The sequence below is a fragment of the Haliotis cracherodii genome, unplaced genomic scaffold (assembly GCF_022045235.1).
Source record: "Haliotis cracherodii isolate W230 unplaced genomic scaffold, xgHalCrac1.p SCAF_6, whole genome shotgun sequence".
Lineage (NCBI taxonomy): Eukaryota > Metazoa > Mollusca > Gastropoda > Lepetellida > Haliotidae > Haliotis > Haliotis cracherodii.
In genome coordinates this window covers 63,802,578-63,826,241 of record NW_027266319.1, presented here as the reverse complement: position 1 = coordinate 63,826,241, position 23,664 = coordinate 63,802,578, and the positions used below count along the sequence as shown (strand labels likewise).

Sequence of the window (23,664 nt, the reverse complement as noted above, 5' to 3'; positions counted from 1 at the left end):
TCATGATTCACTTCTTAAGACACTGGCTTTCAAATACTAGGACTTATATTTTAGATCGAATAACAAGATATTTACTTTTCGAGTTGTAAACCGGACTGAAAAATATTTTTTATCCTCAATTGAGTGAATGACTCAGGAGATAGACCTCAAGTGATTTGAAGTTTGAGGTCGTTCATTGTAGAATCGATACCTCGATAGATGTACTGGGAATGAACATGTTTTTACAATGTTATTGTCAATAGAATCACCCTGATGTGTGGCTGAATGCCTCCGTATTTTAGGCCTAGCTGTAGACGAGATGGAGATGGTGATGAATATTAGTCACTAAAAGATTAGTAGTTACCAATATTTGTCATGAATTTTTTTATGGATTATCAGCTTGATGTTCGAAACAAACCTAAATTGATGCAGGCCTCAAACGTTTACCACTTAAAATGAAACTAATGAGCACGGATATGGTGCTGACAAAAAATGGGTACATATCATGGCGAGTATTGGATTCGAAACCAGGATCACAAGATTTTGACATGATGACGGAACGTTGCACAGCGTATTGCGCTGCCTTAAACGTTTTGGCCACCCCAGGCACCTTGCCTCCTATTGACCAAGCAAGCTATCAGATATAAGCTGATATAATAAATCACCTCAGTTCATATGAAAGAGCTCGTTTGGAAGTGTCATGAGGTAAGACCGTATGAAACATAGTGCCTGTGAGAATAAAATATGTATGGGTATGGAAATATTTCCTACAGCATTAAAAACTGGACTTAGTAGATTAAATATAACACTTACGTACCAGGTTGCATTCTAATCGTTATCAAAACTTATTTGCATCATAAACTTGCCTTGTATGACTAAACGCAAGTATGGATAAACACAACATTGTTCCATAGGGAAACGTGTCATGACCAACAGTAAACAATCTAACATATTTAAGAAAAGGCGAGTAACCGTTACTAAAAATAGATTTTCGATTTACGATGTATGTGGATTGAACACAATCATTTTGAATGGTAAATTTCTTTGGAGGCAATTGAAACTGAAAGAAATTCGAACTTCATTTGACATTCTTCATGTCAACGTTATTATATCATATTCAAGATGATATTACTTTCTACTATATACAAATGTCTGAATCGTTTATTCATACCTTAACAGCATGTGAAGACTGACGGCAAACTGGACATTCGGTTCATCAGTTACTGGTCAGATGGGAAAGAAATCAGCGGGGATTGTTGTGACAATGAGCTCCCCATTTGGTGCAATAATAAATGTGACCCAAAGTTTACCCTGTGCATTGACGGGTAAGTACCCTGGAATGAGTGGACAGTGTTGTGACAGTGAAGCTTGTACTTTGTGTATTGTTAAATGTGAGCCAATGTTTATCTTGTGTAATGATTGGTAGGTACTTTTTTATATATTTATTAACAAACTATACAAGTTAGACATGTTCATTTTGGGACAGGTTTCTATTTGTAGGCTATCGTATCTCGTGTAAATAAATGACCCGGACCTCTGTTGCCATTTATACATCAGGTTAAGTACATCACACAAAGGTTATTTTAATGTTGTCTTTCTGATTCTTCCTAGTTTAGGTATTTTCTTGCTCGTGTTGAGATACCACCGTGTATTAGTAATAGAAGGGGCGACGCGATTATAGATTAGGCTCAATGTCTGCCAGCGTCATTGTACATATTTACAAGGAAGACAATACAAGTATCAAGTGAATGTTTAAGTAATAAGAGGGCACGGGTGTCCCAGTCAGCTACGGCGCCGCAATTCGCTGTGCAGAGTTGCGTTCCTTGGGCACACCAGAAACCTATGATTGTGGGTTCGAATCCCGGTTCGCCCCGATTATGTTTCTAGGTTTGTCAGCACCATACCCATGCTCGTGGGTTTCCTATGAACTAAAATTTGATCCTACTCTGCGTTGATTGGCTGCTGACTTTGTGGGCATGTCAAGTTATGTGCATAAATTAAACAATCACCTGATTCATGTCACGTCACAGTATGCTTTTCCTACACCTAGAATGTATATCAATCTCGTCATTTTTGTCTGCTTTGATATAAACAAGTGTTTTTGGTTAAACTCTTGTATGTTTTCGTTATCGAATTTAAATATACGCATTGACTGTGTATTTTTGTCTGTTAATGAATCGAAAAACCGATGTGCTAACTGTATGAATCAATCCTTAAGTGCATTTGACTTTATTTAGTAAAATAATATGGTGAGTTTAGGCCTTTGGTTTACAATGTGTAGGAGGGGAAAATGACGTGTTTTTAATGTTAAGTTATGTTACCTGTAGATTTGACAGCATCAGACAACAATATTATGTTATTCCAGGCCAGACGGAGCGCACTCCTCTCTTTACAAGAGGACCACAAACTACATAGATAACCATAACACGATCCACTTTGGAAGCAGTATTCTAGGAATAGCGAATCCTATCATCATACCTGTGTCCAAAGCAGTACCGGTAGGAATGTCACCTAAATTTAAATTACACTCCGTGGTAAAATACACTTATGTCAGATTTTATTGTAAATCTTTAAGCCACATATAAGAATCCTTAACTGCTCTGTGAATGTTGATAATAAAACTAACAGACACAGGTCTTGCAATGCCATGTCATAGATTAGGCTCAATGTCTGCAAGCGTCATTGAACATATTCAGAAGAAAGAAAATACATGTATCAAGTGAATGATTAAGTAATATGGGGACACCGGTGGCCCAGTCGTCTAAGGTGCCGCAATTCGCTGTGTAGAGTTACGTCCCTTCGGTACGCCAGAAACCTATGATTGTGGTTTCAAATCCCTGTTCGCCCCAATTATGTTTCTAGTTTTGTCGGCACCATACCTGTGCTCACCGAAGTGGTAAATGTCTGAGATCTGCATTACTTCGGGCTTTCCTCCCACATTAAGCTGACACGCCGTGATATAACTGGAATACTGTTAAAAGCGGTGTTAAACACAACTCACTCACTCATTAAGTAATAACACATATTTTTGAGCTAAGCTGGAATATTGCTGTCTGTAGTGTTAAGCAACAAACTAAGCATATACATGTTGTTTTCTCCAGTCCTCAATACAAATAACGGTGCAGGTGTATGACCATGATGACGTCCCCTATGACGACCTCATGGACGAACTCTCCAAGCGGATCAACATCCAGGCCGCTGCTACAGAACAGACAGCCGTGTACACCCCATACACAGTGTGGGGAAGAACAAAGTGAGTCAGACTAAGACATAACTGGGATGATACAATAGAATTAGGTTGGGGGCCAGAACAAAACTTTGAACAGAGCGAATAATTTGCGATGTTGTCTATTCTATGGATACCTTTGGGGTTTTGAATGATGGTCGGTCTAGCATCAGCATAATGTTGATCTGACTGATGCATCTAAACCTCAGGGCCATTTGATTAGCACCTCAGGTTTGTTTATAACGATGTTTGGCTCATGTTACAACATAAAGAGGCTAGTCATTCGCACAGTGGTGACTCTGTTACAGAAGCGGTTTTAACCTTGACTGTTTAGTGACACAGATTCTTTGATGGTGTAGGTCGATTGTTACAAAGAAAATGATGATGTGAATGAGAAACGCTTGTGTCCGAAATATTTCAGTCGAGTTGCTGGTGCAATAAACATTGAAATGGTGTCTGCTGTGAGGGATGTTGATGGAATGCGTGGGTTGTTTCAGACGTTACCTGCACCAGGTGAATCCAAATGAAGCTGTTAAGTGTAGTTGCACACCACGCTATCTCTAGTACGACAGGACACAGGTTCACCCACGACCTCTTCCGAGTTGCCGTCATTAATTTGTCATCATTTATTTCGATTATTTTCTGAATTATTCAACTGACCTCCCCTTACCATAACCAGGTTGTGGAACAATATTGCATTACACCTTTCGACCATTAACTCATAGCTGATTGTATAGAACCCGACTGTTTCATATTCAATTTGTTTCCTTTTTTATAAACAAATTGAAGCTATTGTGGCAGTGGTTATACGACGAGGCACCTAAATCAAAGTGCTTTCATATGAATTTGCACAGCAAGATGAGAGACAAATATGACAAGCGGAAATGTTTGGTTTGAATTATAATTTCAGGTTACAGATTCAGGTCCGTGCCTACTGCGACCCGGACTGGTATGGGACAGTGTGTGAGACATATTGCAAGGCCCCTCCTGACCAGAGTCACTACACGTGCCACGCCCACACAGGAGCAAAAGTGTGCTTTGAAGGTAGGTTCAGAAGGATGATGTCAGTGTTGTGTTTGTTACTGCATTATACATTCAATTTCAAAAGAAACTGTGATTGTGTTTGTCTTGTAATATGACCCTTTCGCAGGTTTCAACGTAAGCGGTCTCAACGTACAGTAAACTACGTTTATCCCGGCCATTTGCGGCAGGCTTTAGTTTAAACGCTTATAACGAACATAACATATTGGTCCCTTTGAGTTCGTTATAACTGTAGTTAACTGTATATTGAGACCCTGTTTTCCGTCCGCTCGGATTAGTTCATTCAGGATTAATGATTCATGGGGATGGAGTAAAATCCATGTCCATATTTAGACATTATCTTACACTGATCATAAAGTGGTTTTCGGATCTTACGGTGTCCGGATTGACAGGGCATCGCCAAGTGAAGCTTCATTTCAATCATAAAATTGCAGGTTGGGAGGGCGATAACTGCGATCAGGACATTGATGAATGCACAGAAATTAACATGTGTCAACATGGAGGCAGTTGTACAAATACACCCGGAAGGTTTGAGTGCAGTTGTATCGAGGGGATCAAAGGTGAGTAGAGTTTACCTTTAGTAGTATAGAACGGGTCCGCAGCAACCCCCTTTTGGTTGAGGGAGGTTGAGGGAAAATAGGGAAGGTGATTGGCTGATCCAAGTCACGTGATCGGATAGGATGACTCATGCATCAACAGCACGTCACAGGTGAGGGGGAATGAAAGGTGTGTGTTTATAAGGCAGAAAAGAATTCATAAGAAAACAAAAGTAAAAGGTTATGAATTGAGCTAAGTGTATAGCGTGCTGCCTTGAATAGACAGACCGTACCCGTCAGCCCAGTTTGAATTGAGCGCGCTTGACAACTCACGTGGCCTCGTCGTTTAACCCGCGCTCGCTAGAGCGTGCGACCTGGTTTGATGAATGCAGGGTGTGTGTTGAAAGTGCAAGTACCACAATAGAGACGGGTTATGTCAACACGATATACGCCGGGTAATGTAGGAAAAAAAATGTACGTCTAGCTGGATCAAATTCATCTTGTACGGTCTACACGTTGTACACCACGAACGTTAGACAACCTGTATAGAAAAAAATATAGACAAAATAGATAAGACTTCACAATCAGCAAGCTAGCGGTGTCGTTTAATTACATTTAGCGCGCAAGAACGAGGTCGTCACGTCACCCTGCATTGACTATAACGCTGAAGGCAGCCGGATTTCGAATCACCCCGCGCTGCGTACTATTATGAACCATTTGTATAGAGGGCGTTCACTTATTCAGCCCTGTCCCGACTTGCATAGTTGATGTTTCAACGCTAGCGTTTCCATTTAACGCGATGACAAATAAACCGTGCGGTTTCAGTTTTAACCGTGTAACATGATGTGCACAGTTTTTACTTCAGAACGTGCTATTTTGAAAAAAGATAGACAACTTATAAGTGCCAAGACAATCCAGTGATCAACAGCATGAGCAGCGATCTGTGCAACTAGGAACCGATGGCACGTGTCATCCGAGTCGGCGAGACTGACCAATGGATCCCCGTCGTCAGTCGCCGATAAGCATGGGTTACTGAAGGTCGATTCTATAACCCGGGACCTTCACGGGTGTAGTATGACGAAGACTATATACTAATATGATCACTTTTTTAACATACTCACAAGTGTGCTGTGAAGAAAAGAGTGTCTTCCAAGATTCCCTGCACGTGTAAGACAGTATAAACTCTACAGTAGTGTAGCCCGACAAACAGTTTTACTCTGGCCATCAAACGGATTGGACGTGAAAAACATGAAGAAAGCATCAGAGATTAGACTTGACCCTAGAGATATATTTAGGAAGACTACGTTGAGAAAATCACAACAGAGAAAGAAACCACAAGCAGCCAAGAAGTCGACGCTGAAGACAAAGAAGAGACAAGTAACACCTAAAATGAAAACGATGACAACCAAACAGGGATCGAAGACAACACCCCAACCCGTGAAAATACAACATGTGTCGGAGGTGAAGGCTGTGGTGGAACGGGCACTTGCTGCCTTGAAGCGTCAACAGAGTCAAGGGTATAAAAGAAAGCTTCATACCCTCTAATCGCACACCGTATTTGGATCACCATGGGGGTTGCCACCTGTCCGGACTGTGAAAAAATGTTTTCAAGGAGAGATGTCATGTTACGACACAGGAGAAATAAACATAGCATACCGCCGCCGCCGTTACAAGCCCACCCGCCATTACAAGCCCACCCGCTAACGCCGCCGCCGCAAGCCCATCCGCTACCGCCGCCGCAAATCCACCCGCCATTACAAGCCCACTCGCTAACGCCGCCGCCGCCGCAAGTCCACCCACCGCCGCCGCTGCGTCAAGCCAACCCGCCGTTACAAGCACATCCGCCGCCGCCGCCGCCATCGTAAGTCCACTCGTGGCTGCCTCATTTACCATGTATATCTGATCTTCGAGAACAATTCAAGTTCCTGATTCCCTCAAATGCCCTCGTTGTGGGACCCAGTGGTTGTGGAAAGTCTGTGTTTACCTCTCATGTACTCCGGCATGGCCTGATCCAACCCCAACCTACCCGCATCGTTTGGTGTTATACTCAATGGCAGCCATTATATCAGAACCTCGGTGAGCAGCTGCCTCAGCTGACCTTTGTAAAAGGAATTCCCTACGATATCTTGGACGAGGATTACTTTGATGCTCGTCAACAGAACGTGTTGGTCCTGGATGATTTCCTGGCCGAAGCAAAGCACGACAAGCGTATTTCGCGGCTGTTTACTCAAACCTCACATCACAAGAATGTATTGATCTTTCTCTTGATACAAAATCTGTTTCCGAGAGGTAAGGAATCGAGAGACATTGCTTTGAACGCGCATTATGTCACCCTGTTTCATTCCCCCATAGATAAACAGCAAATCAAACTCTTCGCTCGTAGAATTTTCCCCGAACATATGGATCACTTTATGGCTATGTATGAAAAGGTTGCTGAAACACCCTATGGACAACTCACCATCGATCTAAAACCTACCACCAAAGATAAGGATCGACTGCATGTTAACCTCATAAATGAGGAAAACAGGAGAACAACAGCACAGTCTGAACCTGATCTGCGTAGGGAGAAGTTGACTACAACAGAATCTCTGGATAGTCCTCTGACACAAGAAGAGAGATTGCCCCAACATCAGCTCACTCCAATTGAAACCGATTCAGACACGAGTAGTGAGACATCATTGACTATGGCCACGGCTTGTGCAGATTGCGGGGTGCTGATAGATAACATGCACGATCTGCAGCGACATATCAAACACTGGTGTCCGGCCAATAGCCTTCAACCTAAGAGAAAGCGTGCCAGACTCGAGAGTGATGACGATGACAGTGACTTTGACGACCTAGCCTCTTCCCAGAAAGGCAGTGGTCTTGCCATCAAACCTCCACGCGGGAAGTCAACATTCACTAATATGGATGCCGAGGAGTGGCAAAATGTAGGCTTACAACGCATCTGGAAGCAGGTGTACGATACGTTTCATGACAAGATGAAACTGCAGAAAAAACAGTACAAGCGACAGGGACGAACGCAAGAATGGATTGAGAGAAGAATGAAACTGAGGTGGGAGGATCTAGTGCGTAGTACTCTCAACTATGCTATGGAATATACCACGTACTTTAAAGAGGCACCTCTGTTTCAAAACATGCTATACAACCTGGGAGACATGAATCCTTCCACGGAACAATCCGTTCTCAAAAAAAAAATCAAACTCCTCCTAAAACCCAAGATGAAAGAGATCCTGCCTTTGATGGATATGCCGGAAATAGAAAGTGAGACTGAATCTGATAGCGTTGCAGAGGATAACGACGGTGATGACGAGGAGGAGGATGACGATCGTGAGCAGAACGATTAGGCATAAATACCCATCACTACTGTATCAGTCTAACAGTCTGAAGAGAATGCCGAGTCAACGCCACGCGTCTAGTTTGATTCATATTTTGAAAACACCTCGTAAACTGAGGCGTTTGAACGATAAGAAACGCCGAATTTCCCTCTACGTGAGAGGAATTGTGAAACTGGGACCCCCTGGACGGAAATCGTTACAAGCAATGGATAAAGCATAGACTATAGACAACCATTCAACCTTAAAACATTCAACAGTGCGAAATGTGTTTCAAAACATGGACTGGCTGTTTAAACAATAGGGCCTTCAGCAGCAGCAGCATGTGTATATGAGTGACTAAATAATGCTCCAGAGTGAATACTATTGTCCATTCGTATATCACAGCTTTGTATGGAACCAATTGACTCGAATCAATAAATGATACGAATGAATTGGTTTGGTTTTTCTCAGTTTTTTTGCATATTAGTATATAGTCTTCGTCATACTACACCCGTGAAGGTCCCGGGTTATAGAATCGACCTTCAGTAACCCATGCTTATCGGCGACTGACGACGGGGATCCATTGGTCAGTCTCGCTGACTCGGATGACACGTGCCATCGGTTCCTAGTTGCACAGATCGCTGCTCATGCTGTTGATCACTGGATTGTCTTGGCACTTATAAGTTGTCTATCTTTTTTCAAAATAGCACGTTCTGAAGTAAAAACTGTGCACATCATGTTACACGGTTAAAACTGAAACCGTAGGGCTTATTTGTCATCGCGTTAAATGGAAACGCTAGCGTTGAAACATCAACTATGCAAGTCGGGACAGGGCTGAATAAGTGAACGCCCTCTATACAAATGGTTCACAATAGTACGCAGCGCGGGGTGATTCGAAATCCGGCTGCCTTCAGCGTTATAGTCAATGCAGGGTGACGTGACGACCTCGTTCTTGCGCGCTAAATGTAATTAAACGACACCGCTAGCTTGCTGATTGTGAAGTCTTATCTATTTTGTCTATATTTTTTTTCTATACAGGTTGTCTAACGTTCGTGGTGTACAACGTGTAGACCGTACAAGATGAATTTGATCCAGCTAGACGTACATTTTTTTTCCTACATTACCCGGCGTATATCGTGTTGACATAACCCGTCTCTATTGTGGTACTTGTACTTTCAACACACACCCTGCATTCATCAAACCAGGTCGCACGCTCTAGCGAGCGCGGGTTAAACGACGAGGCCACGTGAGTTGTCAAGCGCGCTCAATTCAAACTGGGCTGACGGGTACGGTCTGTCTATTCAAGGCAGCACGCTATACACTTAGCTCTATTCATAACCTTTTACTTTTGTTTTCTTATGAATTCTTTTCTGCCTTATAAACACACACCTTTCATTCCCCCTCACCTGTGACGTGCTGTTGATGCATGTGTCATCCTATCCGATCACGTGACTTGGATCAGCCAATCACCTTCCCTATTTTCCCTCAACCTCCCTCAACCAAAAGGGGGTTGCTGCGGACCCGTTCTATACTACTACCTTTATTCTACATTTGGATTCCCAAGAGGATCAGGCCACATAGCATGTCATTTTGCGACCGTATGCTTACATTATGTGAAAAACTCTTGTCCCCCTCAATGGTATTGCAGAAATACATAGTTTCTACAACGGCCTTAAACTCTCTATATGCATACTCCCCAACCCCCTCACCCACACAATCTCCCCTATAAACATACGTTTTTAAGAATTCCAGTCGAGTAATCGAGTGGAAGCATTAAACACATAATACAAAAGTAACAATAAATGGACTAATTTGCTAACACGTAAATTGCTTCCCGAATTATTTCCGTTTATACTTCACCTAATAAGTGCTCCCCCATTTTCTAAAATATGAGTCCACACACAAACAAAGCACACGCAAACGCGAGCTGATGCACACAGATCCATATGTGCAAGCAATATGTCAAATATATTTAGTGTAGCAATACAAGGTATAACTGCTTGAAACACTGACTGTTACTCTACAGAGGAAGAAGGGCTAAAAACCTTTAAATGCAACACTACTCGGTGGGTAGTATCGATGGCAAGCAGTCTCTATTTATTAGGTCGTTCAGACGGCCTGTGTGGTTTAGTGGTAGAGCGTCCGCCCTGATTGTGGAAGGATGGGGGAGGCAGTTTCGATCCGCGTCATACCAGACTTGTTCTTACCGCTTGGCATAAAGGTACTAAAACAAGGACTGGTCGGCTCGAAATCAGTATACTTTGTCTGATTTGGTACACACGCACGCACACACACCTGCATGCATGTCACTCTATAAGTGCAATAATTTACAAAGCGACGTTAAGCCCCATTTCACCACACCTCACCTATTTGGTCGCATGAATTATATAATATTCAGGAAGACGATGTGAAATCATCACAAACCAGTGTGCACTGAAGCCATGTCAGAATGGAGGAACATGTGACGGAAACGAAACGGACTTCAACTGCGCATGCTCAGTGGAGTTGAGTGGAGAGAAATGCGAAGAGATGATTAATTTCTGTGACAGCGCCCCCTGTAACAGAGGGAATTGTACACCGGACCGATGGACGGCAACTGGGTTCAAGTGTGATTGTGATTTTGCATGGGTGGGGAAAAGATGCAGCCAAAATGTGGGTAGGTGAAATGTTGTCTTATATGTTAATATAATTAAATTTTCGTTGTGTTCATGGAAATTCCTGCATTCTGATTAGCTGAATTGGTCACGTGTTATTGCATTCATTTCCCAATGAATGTAAAAAATTAAGCCACGCCCACCGCTGCGCACTACTTTTACTACTGCGGAATGTCGAGGAATCCCAATATTACAGTCGAGGGAATTCCCTTTCTGCTCACGTGTATCGTCATGCACAGGACATTTAGCGACTTTCATGCATATTCATTGTCCAAACTACCCTTTGAAACCGAAGGCCGAGAATGAATGAAACAGCAAACGTGCAGGCTCGCTCGCCAGTTTTTTTTCCCGCTCGCCTCGGTTCAACTTTCTTGTCTTCGCGTTTCATTTCTAACTAGCATTTCTCCAACTGTTTTACCGTAATCAGAGAAGTAATGTTTGAATCACGCAGTAAATGACCATGTTATTTGAAACAGCCGCCTTCTCTCTGACATATTTCTTCTGGTTCGTTACAGTCTGACTGTTGCAAGTCTTTTCGCCTCTTGCCTTAATTGACAGGTCAAATGAACATTGTTTTAATCCCACTCTCCGTTGATTGGCTACTGACTATGTAGGCGTGTCAAGTTATGTGCATAAATTAAACGATCACCTGATTCATGTCACGCCACTGTATGTATTCCTACACCTGGAATGTTCATCAATGCCGTCATTTTTGTCTGTTTTGATCTATGCAACTGTTTGGGGTTAAACTATTGTAGATAAAACATGTTTTACGTTGTCGAATTTAATTATAAGCATTGACTGTGTATTTTTTTCGGTTCATTGAGGTATGAATCGAAAAACCGATGTGCAAACTTTTGTAAGAATCCGCTACGCGGATTCATACAGTTTGTACATCGGTTTTTCGATTCATACCTCAATGAACCAAAAAAAATACACAGTCAATCCTTAAATGAATGTCTTGAATGAGTCCCGTGCTGCATTCTTGAATCCAACAAACAGGCAGAATAGTCTGTGTTTTCCGATAGGCAAGTAGGTGGACGCCCTCGTCTCGCACGTATACAGGTACAACTGCCTTCAAGAGAATTCGCGAGATTCGAAGAGACTTGAATGATGTGGTACAACAACAATTGTAAACAAGGAAGTAGATAAGCTCCCCACAGCGAAGCTCTCAACACTTGGATGGCAGGGAATGCGTCACGCCCTGGGGTGGAGATTGACCATTTCCATCCAAGGGAGGTCTCTCTTTATCAAGGTCACTACTTAGGTCAATATTTTAAGAGAGCTTCAATCAAAGTAACTATCGATGCCGTCAGACAACACACAGGTTACATGGTTTTTGATTTTCCTTCTGGACAGTGTATCCAGCCAACGTATTGAGTCAGATGACTGTGTACATTGTTTGATATCACGGTTGTTGATGAGCATCTGATCCACCCATTGAGACCAAAGTAAAGGCATTTCTTGTTCTATCAAAACTAATTTTGGCGATTAATTATGCTATTTTTGCTAAAACACATGTTTTTCTTATAATGACTATTTCGTCATCATGAATTATCTAATAATAAAGTAACACATTTGAATGGAAAAAATGGCCAAAGACTTCATTTTTAATAATTATTTCATACAGGCTTTGGATGTCATTATAATTATTCCTAAAACCTCATGTTTTTTGTATTCAGACACTGTCAACATCACGCTCCTGGGAGAGATTGATCACACAAACAGAGGTGACCTGAGTGATGGCTTGAACAGACTCATTGCAGAACTTGGGGAAATTACAGGAAAAGTGGATGTCAAGTTTACAACAAATACACAGACAGAATGCAAGTGAGTGATAAGCAGTGAATGGGTGTATGTGAATGATTGCGTGAGTGAGTTGGATATAACGCGACTTTGAACAGTATTCCGGTTATATCATGGCTTGTCAGCGCAATGTGGAAGGAAAGCACAAGTGATGCAGGTTATGGTGCTGACAAATGATCATAGGTCCTGGCGTACCCCACAGAAGCAACCCTTCAATGAGAACTGCGGTGCCTTAGACATATGGGCTTCCCGTGCCTCCGAGTGACAAACAGGATGCTGCTATACCAGAACGACAAATAGGGGCCCACTTTGACTTTAGAAATTGAATGAATGTCACGATCTCGACAAATTTTTTTAAACATTAATTTCAGTTATAATACAACGTACGTACAACTCTATTCAGCTTTGGAGAACGGCGCCTTTCTGGACAGTGCTTCAGTAAATACGATCTTCGAATCCAACCGTGATGCAGTCCTCAATGAATATCTGCCTCTTCCGTTGTACCCTCCCCGACAAGAAGAGAAGTCGACGGTGAAGTTAAACCACATGATGCCAACAGAGGTTGTTGTCGATGCCTTGTTAACGTATATATAACAAAATATTACAAAATGTATTGCCTTTTGTAAGGACGTATTTTCGTTTGTTTCTTTGTTGTGTGACGCCACACTAAGAAGTATTCCAGCCATAGGTCTGAACTGGTCGAGGCTGGACAAGACAATCCAGTGATTTACGACATGGGCAACAATCATCACACTTGAAATACAATGACCATCAATCAGTCTTGTCACAGATCCTGAAAACCAGATCCATTTAGCCGCCTCTTAAAATAACAATTGAAATCATAACTCAATTTTGTTCTCGCGTTCACTATTCTAATTATATATGCAAGTTTATGTCGTAACACTTTCTTTGATTAGATCAGTTCAGATTACTGCAGGTCAATACGTGCGTATTTCAGAGACCACATGACAGTTTGGTCACCGACCAGTATGTGCTGGTAGTTCTACTTCCTTTAGGACTTGTCCTAATGACTGTACTCCTTCTGGCTGCTTTCGGCATCTGGAAAAGAAAATCGTAAGTGGTACATGACATACCAATTGATTAACATATTGCGTTGTACAAAGAGAGGTGTCAATGACGACAGGCATTTTGAAGACCTTTCTAATCAGACCTCTTAATACAATCGAACTGATCCCTCAAGACATATATTATGCACCGTCCATTTGAACTAGCATTGTTTTGAAGAAACTAATTTGTTCCAGAAATTACTGGGAAAAATATAGTTTAATCTTCGGTTTTACACACATAAATGATTGTCATCTAAAGATGCTAGATGTCCCCAGGAGATTGTTAACTCCATTCAGAGGAAGCAGTGATTGAAACAGTATATTGTCGCTAACCAAATTTCCAGGTCACAACACCCAACACGAGGGGCAGGGTGAGAAAAACGTATTTACATTGTACTGATATATGTCTATGCAGGGAGCGCGCAGTGGCGTTATCAATAATGATTCCGTACACCAATGTTATAGACACATGTACTGAATTGTTTAGTCTGGTTCAGCGGACAATAAAACTTTGATATCTAAATGATTTATTACAATCCACTGAGAAGTAATAACATTCGAATATAATTCTTTTTTATTAAGCATTGAAGTCAACAACTGTCATTTATTCGATTTTCAAGGGACAAGTCGCAATGCACAGACGACGACAACGATCAAATCAACTCATTTGAGATGGATGTGCCATGTAGCAGGAACCCAGACACAGCCGGTACCATTACAGGGGATCTTCAGGATGCAAGTGTATCTCCAGATGGTTACACACGTCTCCTCTTCCATGACGTAGATGAAGGGACACTGGACACACACAGTGATGACACATCCAACATCCACCGGGCAACTGGAGATATGACTCTTGACCCGTGGATCCAAGAGGGAGCAAGGGTTTCTCCAGATGACAACGCTCGTCTTGGTGACGTAGCAACACTCGATACTCGCCGTCGTGTCACATCATACATCGAACCAGTAACTGGAGATATGACCATTGACCCGTGTAGCCAAGAGGGAGCAAGCGTTTCTCCAGATGACAACGCTCGTCTTGGTGACGTAGCAACACTCGATACTCGCCGTCATGTCACATCATACATCGAACCAGTAACAGGAGATATGACCCTTGACCCATGTAGCCAAGAGGGAGCAAGCGTTTCTCCAGATGACAACGCTCGTCTTGGTGACGTAGCAACACTCGATACTCGCTGTCATGTCACATCACACATCCAACCAGTAACTGGAGATATGACTCTTGACCCGTGTAGCCAAGAGGGAGCAAGCCTTTCTCCAGATGACAACGCGTGTCATGGGGACGCGGCAACACTCGATAGTGTCCACCTTGTTGCATCATATATCCATCAAATTATTGAAGATATGACCCGTGACCCTTGCAGTCTACAGGGTGCAAGCGATATGACCATTGACCCGTGCCATCTACAGGATGAGGAAGAGGATGAGTACACTGTCATCGATGACAACGATGTTGAAAACATCTCACAGGAAGACCCTTATGAAAAGATCGAGTTTTAGTCGTCCTAGATTATGTATTGATCAAGCAGTAAGGTAATGAATGTACTCGATACACGACTCTTTGCGTGTGTACCTGGTACAAGAGTTAACAAGAGTTTGATGTCATTCTGATATGATATAATATACATATAGGAGATTTACAGTAAACTATAAATGTGGGATTAAAAAAATTATTGTGCATATTAAAACAAGTGTCATCCAGGCAATATTTCTGACACAAAACTTTAGAACCTATTCGTATTCCGGAAACTATCGAGAGTTAATAAGCACAGTTATCACGTGACGTGACGTCATAGTGGAGAATTGATGTTCAGACGATCTCGTTTTATGGCAACACCTGACAATGCCGTCGATGAAAACGCTAAATGACGTTATACATATTCGCCCATATCGATTTGAACCAGCAGTTGTCTTAACAGCAGCGAGGACAGCGAGGAAGATCTACTGAATGAAGACATCAGTCTGATGTCAACACCGAAAGACTGGGGAACACAATCTGGTGCCAAACGCTATCCTGACATTTCTTAATAAAATGGATGTTTATCAATAAAACATAATTCGTGAGGCATTATTCTTGTGTAAAATATGCAAGATGTAGATTGAAGCTTAGCATTGTCAAAACATTATTAATTGTCTTGTCTTCATGCCAAACAATTATCATAGGGCTATTTAAGCATAATCTGTTTTCATTACAAATGAATGTTATGTATTAAAAGTGTATTGTCAAGCGGTGGTTGGTACATTTAATACTGCCGTGTAAACAGTTATGATAATATGTACTTCAGTGGTCAATAGAAGGATAAGAGATGCTGGCATTTAGCTTACTGCATGCATAGTGACTCTACTCGTCTTGTCAAAAGAACATCCATCCTTTTAACATGGACTGACATATATTAGAGAGAGACACAAACGAAACATGAAATAGATTTATTCAACAACAAATAAATCAACTGAACTGACAATATCGCACTGAAAATGTTTGTCACATTATAATTTCTCTAAAAAATGTACACCAAATTCATACTTATCCAACCTAAAACAGTTGTTTTGTCAAACAATAACTTATCCCAGAATTGAACAGAAAATAAAAATAATCGGTGGTGGTGGTTGATCCAGACATTTTTTAGTAATTTCACTTGAAATCGCACCCTTACAATGTTTTTGAGATTTGTGTTGTGTAGTATTCTGGTTTCTGGGGTGAACAAATGACACTCAGAGTGAAAAATTAGATGTTGTTCGGGATTCAGGGAAGGAGGGGGTTGGTACCCTTAAAAATGTAGATATGTTCATCCTTCGTGTTTTGTAAATAAATAAATGAGACCTTTCCCACAATCAGATAAGAACGCAAGATCATGAACTGAATATATAAATTTATGTACATCAAAATTGTGCCAAATAACTAACCTTGTAATCTGGTCACTGTGCATGGGCCTTTGTAATTGTTGCATGAGGGTAGTCAGTCATGGATCACATGTGACAATAAATACTAAAATTTATTTTTGTAACCAAGCTGGTTCACCTTGTGTGAATCTCTCTCACAGACAGATGCCTCAAAATGCAAGAATCACAAAACGGCATATCCAGTCGGTTTCCATTTTCTTTCTCGCTGACATCGCTTTATCTACCCATGAAGATCCGGGGGGGAAATAGGTCTTCAGCAAACCATACTTGCCTCAAAGGCGACTATGCTTGTCGTAAAAGGCGACTAACGGGATCAGGTGGTCAGGCTCGCTGACTTGGTGGATGCATGTCATCAATTCCAAATTCTTGGATCGATGCTCATGATATCAGTCACTGGATTGTCTGGTCCGGACTCGATTATTTACAGACCGCCGTCATATAGCTGGAATATTGCTGAGTGCGGCGGTAAACAACAAACAAACAAAAACAAGGAAAACATCGCTTATTCCAAACTTTCCTCCTCGCTAAATCGGACTTTTCGCTTGGAACTTTCAAGAAATGACACTTCATACTTTTCTTAGACTAAAACACTCCTACGCCCACATCATACGGAAAGTCACTTCATTGTCATGTTGGTTAATGCACGGTAAACGAAACAAAATGTCGGACGGCTCTCCACTATGACGTCACAGCTATAGCTCGGCCTCCAGCTGGGATGTCAATATGCATACGCGCTGGTTGTGGGATCGGGCAGTTGATTGTTGCTTTTTAGATAACAATGAAATAGCATATGACGGAAATAATTCTTTATGTACTTTGGAAGACTATATTACATGTTGTAAAAAGTTATTTTTTCTATAGAACCCCTTTAAATGCATCTGGGAGGCCAACAACACAGTCATTGCAGGCTATTCGAGTGCATCAGATAGCTCACTGGTTGAAGCGTTGCCTTGCACGCCGGCTGACCAGGTTCTAAACCCATGATGAGCACATGTTGTGACCACCACATCTAGGATCTGTTTGCGTGTGATCTAATGAATGTGGGATACGAAAGAGTAAATTCCAGGACTGTGTCATGTTACTTGGGGAGGTGGGGTAGCCTATTGTGAAAGTGCGTTCGATTCCCACATGGGTACAATGTGTGAAAGCCATGGTTGGCGTCCCTCGCCGTGATAACGGATGGAATATTGTTTAAACTCCGACCTTACATAGACATTTATATGTCACAAATACTGACAATTTTAAATTCTAGTTACTGATTCAGATAGATATGGATACTTGTTTGTAAATAGGGATAGATTACATGATGTACATACCATATCGGCTATATGCAGATGAAACTAAAACATTGTATACGATCAGCCAGTTCAAGTTTGCAAATCAAGTCGTCTTTAAGCTTTTCGTATTCACTGTCAAGTTATTGACGAGTCGCTCCACTTATCAATGTGAGGGAAAGTTTAAGCATGAAACACATGCTACAGGCAGTGAATACCCGACAAAACATAACTGATACTACATACGCGCATTTTAAATGGTTTTAAATGATTACTTTGTCCTTGGTAATATTCTCGAAACAATCAACATATGACAAATCGCAAACTTGTGAACATCAGAGAATCGTTCTAGATGACCATATGAGATTTCTGTACTATGACTGAAATGGTGTCGAAAGCAACGCAAGGCTCTAGTCAAGTACACACTTTATTACAAAACTGACGATGCTCCACTAACTATTTGTGGCTTGGTCATTCAGTCTGTTTCCTGTTTCAAAAAAGTCTGTTTTCTTGTCACGTAAATGTAATATCAACATTATGAACAAATGTGGAGCCTTTTTAGCTTCACGGCAGTTTATTATATCATATTGATAGCTGACTCATCCAATCATGTTCTCAATGTTGGAGAGAACTATTGTTTTGGCAATTGCAGTGGGATTAACAGATGACAGAAGTGACATAAAGATAATATTGATAATTAATGGGAACATTACATTAATAAAACGTTGTGGAAACGTATTCTTCTTCAGTTAAGACGTTTTCAATAACGTCTCTATAAAGTAGGTAGGAGTTTAAAGGCAAAGCTTTAAAGGCACGTACGAACACTACATGTACGTTAATGTCATCATCTATGGATATATCCTATGACCGTGACCTATGACTTAGTGAGTACGTGAGTTGGGTTCAACGCCGCTTTGAGTGATTGAGTGAGTGAGTGATGCAGGCCTCAGACGTTTACCACTTTGTTGAGATCCACGAGCACGGGTATGCCGCTGACAAACCTAGAACCATAATCGGGGCGAACCGGGATTCGAACCCACAATCATAGATTTCTGGCGTACCAAAGGGACGCAACTCTGCACAGCGAATCGCTGCGCCTTAGACGACTGGGTCACCCGTGCCGCCCCCCTCCCCCCCCAAAAAAAACCCCAACAAAAAAACCAAAAAAACAACAACAAACAACAACAACACGTTATTGCGACGTCATGACTGATGAAGAATTCGTTTCCACAATGATTTTATAGGGTGATATTTTCATTGTTGATTCAGATTGAAACAGGCCACATATGTCATCTGTTTCATCCCACCTCGATTGCCAAACTGCCTGTAATGCACAGGTGAAACTTTAGAGGCTACACATACGGTAATATGACATACATAACAGTTACGTCTAGCTTACGTGACGCAAATAGAACAACATTGCTTAAGTATAAACTCTGCTGCAGTGATGACTTGTAAGTTTTGGTTACCAAGAAGCCCATATGTATCCACTTTGAACATTGTAAAGGCTAATTAAAGACTAAGCATATACGTACATATAATCCCAGAAGTGTATCTGCACAGTGATATATATGGTCAAGTCTAAGGAATTTAGTGGCGACTGGACCACCTTAAAAGATGTATCAAAGACCTGCCCTAATCATCAGGCGGAATTTAGTGGTGACTGGACCGCCTTAAAAGATGTATCAAAGACCTGCCCTAAACATCAGGCGGAATTTAGTGGTGACTGGACCGCCTTAAAAGATGTATCAAAGGTCTGCCCTAGTCATCAGGCAGAGAAGTATAGTCACGCATCGTCACCTTCCCTTTGTCTTCATCTTCAACGTGGTATCACTTACATGTGTCACAGGTGCTGGATGTAGATCGGGTAGAACACACATTATACAGCCGGCTGGTTTATCTAATGATCGTTATGGGCATCTGAAGAAAGCAGTGTCATCCGTAATTACTTGTATCTGACTTTTAGATCAGTGACTCAAAGCGTTTCACTTGTTTTGTCTGTAAGGTTTCTGTTGTGGAAATACAGTGAAACAGCGACGTTAGTCAATGTTGTTTTGCAGCCAGCAATGTCACGGCGACATGTAACCAATTCGCTATCAGGGATACAGTGAGATACAATCGGTCTGCTCACATATTGAAACGATTCTGTCTTCATTGTAGTTGGCTCTTACAACAAACATGGGATATTGGGGACGTTTCCCCGTACCTAAATGGGTGTGGATATTACAATCTATTATATCATACATTGATTGATATATATATATATATGTGTAGTTACGCCAAAGTGTTTGTTAAGATATGTTTGAAATAGGTTCCCCCTCAAACTGAATGACCAAGCCACACGTAGTTGACCAATATATTTTTCATAAAGTGAGTGATTGACTCGAGTCTTGGGTTGCGTTGGACGCCCCTTCAGTCACCTGGAACGATTACAGAGCTAGTTTCCGATGTTCACAAGATCGTGAGTTCTCATTTGTATTAATGTCGATTGTTTCGAGAATAGTATTCAAGGAAATAGAATTGTTTTAAAATTATTTACAAACTGGGTGCATATATGAACGACCATTGTCTGCATGAATTGTCAGTTATTCTTTGTTTAGTAATGGCTGCATGCGCCTTGTTTCATGCCTAACCTTTCTTCAAAAGTTGACAAGTGGTGAGACAAAAGTCTGGTGAATAACTTGATAGTGCATAAAGAAAACTTAAAGATTATTATATTTGTAAACTTGCATTGGCTGCTTGTCTATAATTATTAAGATATACCGGCAAATAGCTGATATGATTTGTATACTATGTAAATTATCCCTACTTACAAATATCTATAGTTTAGTTTTTTGTTATTCAAAAGTACTGAATAACTAAACAGCTTTTTGATGGTGATGTAGGACGAACCTGCTGTCATATATTAAATGAGTTTCAGTGTATTTGACCACATTACTGTAGTTGTTTAATATACAACTTATGAATAACGAACCTGGTGTTGGCTTGTTTTTCATTATTCGAAAAACGAATAACGAATAACGGAACACGCTGCTAACTTCAGGCCCCAGAAGTGATGCAGATCGTGTGTAAATTCACATCTTCATCTGTTTTTCCACGACGACTAATGGCTACTTCTTGCCAGTCATCAGACGACTACAAGGCGTACCACTGACATGGTTGAATTCTTTTTTAAAATGTAATTTTTATTATTTTCCTACAAAGAATTCACCCTGATAAGAGCCCTTTACCGCCTTCGAAAGTTAAGCAAGTCCGCTAGCTCGAGACTACTAAAATGGGCTGGGGACAAATAAATATCCATTGATTGTAGTCCTCATTGACATGCAACGTTTGAGGAGTATATTTCTGTTCCAGTTCTTAATGCTTCAATATGGCTACAATTTGGAATTGAATAAAACTGACATAAAATGTAAACATACGCAGTTCAAAATAAGCGTTCAGTGTATTTCTCGCTTTATGCTTTTAACCTATATCACAAAAACTATTATAACTTCGTTAGCACGATGGAGCGTTTTCATTTTTGGTTTACAGATTGGTTTATCTCAAGCAGTAACTCATGTTTCTCATGTTAAGCTAACCAGCGTCAACTTACCTAACATCAAAATACAGGCTTCGCATTGGTTAAGGAGCGGGACAAGATTTTCCATGTGGCCCGCTCGTGTAGACCCTGAGAAATCAATAGGCAGATAGTGTAGATATATGTCGCATGAGTATTGTTGATTAATGAGTAATGAATTCATGTTCATCCGACTGCATTAGGTAAAGGGATGTAACTCGGTCCGTCCGCTACGAGATTTGCAAACTCGGTGAAACTTTGGACACATATTCCTGGTCAGTGTGAATGAATGTCGGTGAGATAAAAGGCTACATCACATCATATATCATTCGTGATCAGCTGACAATTTATATTATACCTAGTGCTAAATAGGACTTGAAGCCTTTATATATATATACATGTACAGTTAATTTCACCAGCTATACTGTGAGAAGATTTTAATCTTGATGAAACAGTAATTTCATGTTTCCTTTTTTGATATAGTAACTGTTATTTTTTTTCATTTTTATGTTTCGATTTAGCAGCTACAAACTGAACTAGTCTTAAACAAAAGGAAATTTGAAAATAACGAATATTGAAGATCGCGTGATTATGCAACGCTTCACCTGGTTATTAGTGTAGATCCCTATTTATGAAAATAAACCGTTATCTGGAGGTCCATTTGGTAGCCATCTTGAAAAATGGCCGCCATCTTGGATTTTCGGGTGCCTAATCAGACAGAAGATACCCTTGGGAGTCACCATGCCAATGTTGGTGCTTGTATCACCATATGCATGTAAGGCTTCACCTGCTTATTAGTGTGTGATCGCATCCCTCATGCTGTTTACCACTGACTTGTCTGGTCCAGACATGAAACCTATTGACCAGTCCTGTTTACAGATATGCTTAAACTTTCCTCCAACATTGATAAGTGGAGCGACTCGTCAATAACTCGACAGTAAATAAGAAAAGCTTTTAGAATTTTATTTGCAAACTTGAACTGGCTGATCGTATACAATGTTAAAGTTACATATAGATGATATGGTATGTACATCATGTAATCTATCCCTGTTTACAAACAGGTCTCCATATCTATCTGAATCAGTAAATAAAATAAAATAGTCAGTATTTGTGACATATAAATGGCTTTGTAAGGTCGGACCGAGTTTAAACAATATTCCATCCGTTATCACGGCGAGGGACGCCAATCATGGCTTTCACACATTGTACCCATGTGGGGAATCGAACACAGGTCTTTCGCTTGAGGGGCTAACACTTTCACAATAGGCTACCCCACCTCCCGAAGTAACATGACACAGTCCTGGAATTTTCTCTTTAGTATCCCACATTCATTAGATCACACGCGAACAGATCCTAGATGTGGTGGTCACAACATGTGCTCATCATGGGTTTAGAACCTGGTCAGCCAGCGTGTAAGGCAACACTTCAACCACTGAGCTACCTGATGCACTGGGATAGCCTGCAATGACAGTGTGTTGTTGGCCTCCCAGATGCATTTAAAGGGGGTCTATAGAAAAAATAACTTTTTACAACATGTTAAATTGTCTTCAAAGTACATATTGAATCATAAAAAAGAATTATTTCATTCATATGTTATTTCATTGTTATCTAAAAAGCAACAAACAACTGCCCCGATCCCACCACCAGCGCGTATGCATATTGACATCCGTGCTGGGGGCCGAGCTATAGCTGTGACGTCATAGAGGAGAGCCGTCCGAAATATTGTTTTGTTTACCGTGCATTTATCAACATGACAATGACCTGATTTTCCGCATTGTGTGGGCGTAGGATTGTATTAGTCTAAGAAATGTAAGTGTCATTTCTTGAAAGTTCCAAACGAAAAGTGCGATTTGGCGAGGAGGAAAGTTTGGATAAAGCGATGTTTTGCTTGTTTTTGTTTGTTTGTTGTTTAACGCTGTCTCAGCAATATTCCAGCTATATGACGGCTGTCTGTAAATAATCGAGTCTGGACCAGACAAGCCAATGATTGACATCATCAGCATCGATCCAAGCAATTGGGATACGATGACATGCATCAACCAAGTCAGCGAGCCTGACCACCCGATCACGCCTCTTACGATAAGCACAGTCGCCTTTTTCGGCAAGCATGGGTTGCTGAAGACCTATTCTACCCCGGATCTTCACGGGTAGATAAAGCGATGTCAGCGAGAAGGAACATGGACACCGACTGGACATGCCGTTTTGTGATTCTTGCATTTTGAGGCATCTGTCTGTAAGAGAGATTCATACAAGGTGAACCAAGTTGGTTACGAAAATAAATTTTAGCAT

At 41.2% G+C, this 23,664-nt stretch overlaps 1 protein-coding gene across 1 annotated transcript in view; it reads left to right on the top strand.

Annotated features, from left to right (window-relative positions):
• The window catches only part of LOC139446586 (uncharacterized), a 35,205-nt gene extending 20,061 nt beyond the window's left edge, over window positions 1–15,144 (top strand). The window contains exons 3-13 of the mRNA XM_071227877.1: window positions 1,159–1,304; window positions 2,345–2,477; window positions 3,081–3,232; window positions 4,116–4,249; window positions 4,681–4,806; window positions 10,498–10,755; window positions 12,436–12,583; window positions 12,931–13,095; window positions 13,520–13,633; window positions 14,247–14,760; window positions 15,055–15,144. Coding sequence (XP_071083978.1) covers window positions 1,159–1,304; window positions 2,345–2,477; window positions 3,081–3,232; window positions 4,116–4,249; window positions 4,681–4,806; window positions 10,498–10,755; window positions 12,436–12,583; window positions 12,931–13,095; window positions 13,520–13,633; window positions 14,247–14,760; window positions 15,055–15,144 — 1,980 coding nt within the window. The remainder of the gene's footprint in view (window positions 1–1,158; window positions 1,305–2,344; window positions 2,478–3,080; window positions 3,233–4,115; window positions 4,250–4,680; window positions 4,807–10,497; window positions 10,756–12,435; window positions 12,584–12,930; window positions 13,096–13,519; window positions 13,634–14,246; window positions 14,761–15,054) is intronic.
• Window positions 15,145–23,664: the final 8,520 nt, after the last annotated feature.